The 6,482-nt window shown below is 41.8% G+C and overlaps 1 protein-coding gene across 1 annotated transcript; it reads left to right on the forward strand.

Annotated features, from left to right (window-relative positions):
• The first annotated feature begins 1,769 nt into the window (after positions 1-1,769).
• LOC147860589 (uncharacterized) lies at positions 1,770-4,474 on the forward strand. The gene is made up of 3 exons (XM_087325179.1): positions 1,770-2,350; positions 2,749-3,481; positions 3,924-4,474. The coding sequence occupies exons 1-3, from the start codon at positions 1,815-1,817 to the stop codon at positions 4,098-4,100; spliced, it is 1,446 nt and encodes a 481-aa protein (XP_087181305.1). The 5' UTR covers positions 1,770-1,814; the 3' UTR covers positions 4,101-4,474.
• Positions 4,475-6,482: the final 2,008 nt, after the last annotated feature.

The raw sequence follows: 6,482 nt of genomic DNA on the forward strand, positions 1-6,482 counted from the left end.
AGATTTCTCTGGAACATTCTAGAAACTTCAGGAGTATTCCTGAAGACACTATAAAAGGAGGCGCAAGGCATTAGTTCGAACCAAATCGGTTCAACGCCAGTCTTAAGCCTTGTAACCACTGTTGTATATCTTCCTTCATATAATACATATATCTTTCGCATCATCATTCTCTCTCTCTCTCTCTCTCTCTCTCTCTCTCTCATTCCTTCTCTCAAAGTTCGACACCTCTCATAGTACTAATCCTTCTCTGTCTTAGTACTATTCCCCGACAATAGTACTAATCCTTCTTTTAGTACTAATTCCTTCTCTGCCTTAATAGAGTTCCTGACAACATGTAGCCTTCTTTTTACGATTCTCATTTCCGTCCTATTTACAACATGCTAGCATACTCGTCTGACCATCAACCCTTTCACACGTGCACATTGCACCTTGTCGATTTTGTCCATTCCATACGATTTTTCACACCGTGTTTTACAGTGCCGAAGAAGAACACCACATTGCACTTTATCCAAGACCTGCAACCTATCAACAAAGTGAAGATTCAAAATGCAGGAATCGGGCCGACAATCAATGAGTTCATGGAGGCCTTCGCCAGAAGGTCTATCTACGCAGTCGGCACCCTATACTCTGGGTACGACCATAGTGTCATTTATATTGATGCAATAGAAAAAGTTTAATTTCACTCTTAAGCTTGCAAGCTTAGTAGCATGTGTTGTTAGTTCAATTTACATTATGTTGATCATCTAATTTATTCTCATGGTATTTTTTCACCTTTAAAGCGATGCCAACAATAATACCAATTTTCAATTGTTCAATTTAATATGATTCCAATCCCTCTTCGCTTCATTTATAACAGACATATTTGAGATACCTAATTACATCTTTTATTTATCTAGCATGGAATCTAGTTGTTCATGAAAGCACCAAATATATTGACTCGGTGCATTAGGATTAATTGTTCATATGGAATGGTAAAGGCATATATCTTCACCAACACACTTGGGGTGCGAGTGTGATTATATAAGTTGACTCTTGATTCTTAAATCTGCTTTTTGAAACTGTCTTTTCACGTATGCTCAATTCAATAGAAGTGAGGTCTGTCTCCTTCTCATCCACATTTACATCACAAACATGCACGCACGTAAGAATTGACACACTCTCTTGCTGATAATCTGTGGGCAGTTTGGTAGTGTGATTATATGAGTTCTCATTAGCAAAGGCACTCTCGTCGAGTCGAACCTATAATGAATGGGTGAGGGAAATCACATGCCAACCTATAACGGCCAAGGCATATATGTATGTACATAGCATAATATGGGTAAAGATGCTACATAAATAATAATGTGGGATGGTAATGTACATTCCAGATAGAGTAAGTTAGATATATATATATATGGGTGTCCATAAATAGATTAGAGATATGTATTTTGTCTTGGCGTCCGTATAGAGATAAGCATCCAAAACGCTTCGGCGCGTGTGTATCTGCCGTACCAGCACGATTCGGCGCGTGTATATGCCGTACCACCACGTTTTTCTTTTCTATTTTGTTTTTTAACAATAATGCACAGGCCACGGGCCTCTTTTTTTTTATCGGATAAGACAGAGAGAGAGCGACTCTCTCTCTCTCTCTCTCTCTCTTATCCGACGAAGAAAATGACAGAGGGAGCCAATGAATTCCATGTAGGGTTTCAATAGGCCGATGATCCTATATAAATGTCATGGCCCTTCCATCATCATCATCATCATCATCAGCAGCTTCATTCATTGACAACCCTAAACCCTAAATCCCAAACCCTAGACCCTAAATCCCATCAATGGCGACTATCGCATTACCAACTTCCCCTACATTGGTGTCGGGTGCTAGCCTTCCACGCTTCATAGCACTCCAGGCGGTGTATGGGCTGGCGGGTTTCTACTTGGTGGTTGAAGTGCGAAACGGGGTACCGTACCTCACCTTCTCGGCCGGGACGAAGTCGCGCATGGTCGCCCATGAGGTGCTCTACAATGCGAACGAGGCGGGCGTGGTCATGCTCCGCGCTCCCAATGGCCGCTTCTGGCAACGCAACTCGTCCAACCACATTGTGGCCGATCGCGAGACCACACCCTCGAGCCCCACTTCCGACCCCGCGTGCTACTTCAAGATCTTCCGCAATGCCACCGGACACCTTCTCTTCCAATCCATGCTCGATAGCAAGTACCTCAAGTGGGTCAGCATCAATTCCATCCCCAATTCGTTACATGTGTCCGCATCCGGCATCTTGGATCTCAATGCCGCGATCAAAGACACATCGGCCGTCGATTTTGCCGTGGTCCTTCCGCGCTACGTCATGTTCTTGGGCGACAATGGCATGTAAGTTTATCTTGGCTGTCTTTCGAGCCAGGTTTTTAACTTACACACACGGCACTTGAAAATGAATATCATGACGATGCATATTAATAATTTTGTCACAATATTTTAAACATTAGAAATAGTGGCTGGCCGTTAAATATAAATAACAAGCATATCGCACATAAAATAAAACAAAGAAAAAATTAATGTAACCACCTAGTATTGGACCAAACATTCTTTTGACACTACAAACTTCCCTATGTCAAACTCTTCTACCTATAAAATGTAGCACATAGTGATCATAATGTGGTCTCTCTTTTTATCATCGAATTATTATATATACAAAATTGTTAGTACTTTGTTAGATACTACTTTAAATTCCTACATAATTCATTCATTCATTGACACCGGTGTATAAGGTATGTGGGGGACCACTATGAGCGTGAGACAAATTGGCTCAAGTTCGACAAGGACACCCCGCGCTTGGCTGTTACTCACGAGGTCATCCCTCTTCTCGACGGCAATGTCGTGGTGCTTAACATTAACGTCCAGAAGTTCTGGAGGCGCAGCCCCAACTGGATTTGGGCGGACGTGGACAAGCTGTCCAATGCTCTCAATAACATCGATTGCCATTTCGATATCCTCAAGCTCAGCAGCACCCTGCTCGCCTTCCGCTCTCTCGCCAACAATCTCATACTCAAAAGATACACCGATTACTGGGACAACATGCTGTGTGCCATTGGCAGCAGCATCAACGATAAGACTACTCGCCTCATTGTGAAGGAAGCCGCGGTCAGCCGCAAGCTCTTCAACATAAAGTACCTGCTGAATCTGGCGGAGGTCAGCGACATCACGCCAGTTCTTGTCGGATCGGGATCCTTGTTCAATGACACCGATCTCACCACAGATTTGCAGGTCCAAGTTACCCTCACTCAATCCGTGTCCAATTCGCAGACGTGGTCCACATCGAGCACCTTCAGCACCTCCTTCACTGTGGGCTTAACCGCTGGCATCCCGGAGGTGGTCGCCGCCAATGCCAGCATCACTATAAGCACCGAAAGAACCATCTCCACAGAGATGGGCACCACCATATCCAATTCTCTCACATTCCAGACCACCTACACCGTCAAGGACGTCCCACCCCGAACCGAGGTGAACAAAAAATAATCTCTAAACGCCTTTCTTTCTGTTCCTATCCCTTCTTTCCCCCAAATTCTTCTAGAATGTTCTAGACGCAATACTTTAATCTCTCTAGAATGTTCTAGACGCAACACTTTAATCCATCTACAATGTTCTAAACACCACCACCATTATTCACTCCTTCTAGAATGTTCTAGATGCCATTTTCAATTCGTCTAGAATTCAATCCTTCTAGAAGAGACACGCCATACCTTGGAGAACTGAGCACAATATTTCTAGAATGATCTAGACACAATATTTCTAGAATATTCTAGTCACCATTTTAATTCCTTATAGAATGTTCTAGAAACACACTACAAGGGTAACTCCACTCTCTCGAGTCCATGCTCCTTAATGACGTTTGTTTTTCTTAAATTTTTGTTTTAAGCATTTGGGTGGGTTTTGATGGGTGTAGGCCAAGGTGGAAGTGCAATGCACTACTGCCAAATGTCGTGTTCCCTTCACATACACGAGCAAGGACACGCGCATCGATGGCATTGATATGCCCGCAGTCGACAACGTTGATGGCATCTTCGAAGGCGTGAATGCTTTCAACATACGTGGCGTTGTTACAACGGTCAAGAAAAATTAGACAACCAATGGAGGCAGGACAAGCATCTAGCATCTTACCATTATCACTCTGAATCTAACAATGCTTTGTAGATTCTCGCATAACTTCTCAGCCCTAATGACACCAACTTCCTTTGCGACGTGGCATCAATCAAATAATAGAAACCTTTCTACTTCAAATTTCTATGTTGCAACTTTTGTTGTGTTGTTCTAGCCACAACCCTAGAATAACATGTTGCCAAACTTATGTTACTAATGCTCGTTCTTATGTTTGTAATTTCTTCTTCATTTCATTTGAATCTCATTGCCACTCATATAGTGCTTTATAATTTATGTCGTATTTGTATTGACTACATGCAATTGACTAAAATAAATATCACTTGAGTTCTTTGCCAATTCATTCTCTGTGAGAATTTCTCATAAATAGAAAAATATGAGCAAGCTCTATGGTTAGAAGAAATACAATGATATGTAGTATGTAGAGTTTGTACATTGTGTGATACAATGGATTGTACGAAAATGGCAATAGTGTCTAGTTAGATAATTGATCAAGAGGTGAGTAATAAAAATATAAAAGAAAGCACAAAAAAACACTTAAGGTACTTCAGATGGTAAGAGGTATCCATTGGAATGAAAAGATCGAGGGTTTATATCTAAGGTAATAAAGGTAATATCTAAGGTAAAAAACACTTAAGGTACTTCAGATGGTAAGAGGTATCCATTGGAATGAAAAGATTGAGGGTTTATATCTAAGGTAATAAAGCGAGGAAAACCTTCTTGACAAACTATCAAATAAAAAGAGGATATGATGTTAGACCCCCTCTCATGAAAAGCAAACAAATTCTAGTTATAGATTTAGACTCTAATATAGAAAAATGAAAAGAAAAGGAATGAGCTAGGCTAATCTAATGGATGGCAAATAGACCATCACCATAGCTTGGAACCAAGCGAAAACCGGTTTATAAGGACTCTTCAGAGGGTCTTTTGTAAGATATACGTAAAGCTTTGAGTTAAAGGGATAAAAAAAATTTATGGCCGAGAAGATGTGAAGTGAGGATAATGAATTCATGAAAGATCATGCGGAAAATAAAGAAGTGTGTGTTGCTTGTTTTCTATTTTGTGTCTCAGCACAGTTGTTGTTTACTTCTTAAGTGTATATCATTTCAGAAAGAACCATCGCCACAGAGATGGACGCTACCATATCCAATTCTCTCACATTCCAGAGCACCTATACCGTCCAAGGTTTCCCACCTCGAACCGAGGTGAAAAAAACTTAAAATGCCTTCTTTCTGTTCCTCTCCTTTTCCCCAAATCCTTCTAGAATGTTCTAGATGCCATATTCAATCCTTCTGGAACGGCTGAAGGCCATATTTCATCCTTCTAGAATGTTCTAGGCACAATGTTTCTAGAGGCCATATTTAATCTTTCTAGAATATTCTAGAACTCTACGAGGGCAACTTCATTCCAAGGTGTCCATGCTCTTTGACAATGTTTGTTCTAAGCACCATAGAATATTCCTAGAATGTTTTAGACGCCATAGTCAATCCTTCTAGAATGTTCTAAACGCCATACTTAAACCTTCTCGAATATTTGACAAAGGTAACTTCATTCTGCCGCGTGCATGCTCCTTGACGATGTTTGTTCTTTTTTGTTTTAAGTATTTGGGTGGGTTTTGGTTGTAGGCCAAGGTGGAAGTGCAATGCACGAAGGCCAAATCTTGTGTCCTCTTCACATGCACGAGCAAGGACACATGCATCGATGGCATTGCTATGCCCCCGGTCGAGAACATCGATGACATCTTTGAAGGTGTGAATGCTTTCAACATACGTGGTTTTGTCCATGGGCCAAATCTGTAATTCTAAGAAATGTAATAGGAAGTAGGTCAAAGTAGGTGAACAACCGTCAGGAACGAAGTCAACCGCAGTATGTGCAACCAAGAACGTGAAGAAGCAAAGTGCACCGAAGCAAAGAGGAAGGAAAAACCTATGAAAAGAAGAACAGGAGAACAAGACAAGGGAGAGAGAGACATAAGAAGGGAACTACAGATCGTGATTACAGATTCTGAGGGTCTAGGACACACTAGTACTTTGCTATTATTTTCAATCGTGGGCCGTGTATCTGTACTCATAATATTATAGTTTTGGGTGTTGGGAGACAGGTCCCTCCGGATGGGAAGGGAGAAGAACAGTGCCGACGAACAATCTCGGCCGAGGCCGAAACCGGAAGAGGAGTCCCGGCTACGGAGAGCCGGATGGTGCAGACCCAGTGTGAACCGGATGAAGAGTACCCGGCTACAGAGAGCCGGATGGTACAGACCCGGTATGAACCGGATGAAGAGACATATTAGTAAATATGTTTCTGATAGTCCATTGCGGCTACATTTGTAAATAGCCGAAAAGTCATA

Source organism: Azolla caroliniana, unplaced genomic scaffold (assembly GCF_043228905.1).
Source record: "Azolla caroliniana isolate FFs.n. ecotype wild unplaced genomic scaffold, voAzoCaro1.0.p SCAF_9, whole genome shotgun sequence".
Lineage (NCBI taxonomy): Eukaryota > Viridiplantae > Streptophyta > Polypodiopsida > Salviniales > Salviniaceae > Azolla > Azolla caroliniana.

Excerpts from the sequence above, each read along its gene's own strand:
- LOC147860589 (XM_087325179.1), top strand. The coding sequence starts at position 1,815 with ATGGCGACTATCGCATTACCAACTTCCCCTACATTGGTGTCGGGTGCT. Across the intron at positions 2,351-2,748 it reads TTCTTGGGCGACAATGGCAT|GTATGTGGGGGACCACTATG; the intron begins GTAAGTTTATCT and ends CCGGTGTATAAG. Across the intron at positions 3,482-3,923 it reads ACGTCCCACCCCGAACCGAG|GCCAAGGTGGAAGTGCAATG; the intron begins GTGAACAAAAAA and ends TGATGGGTGTAG.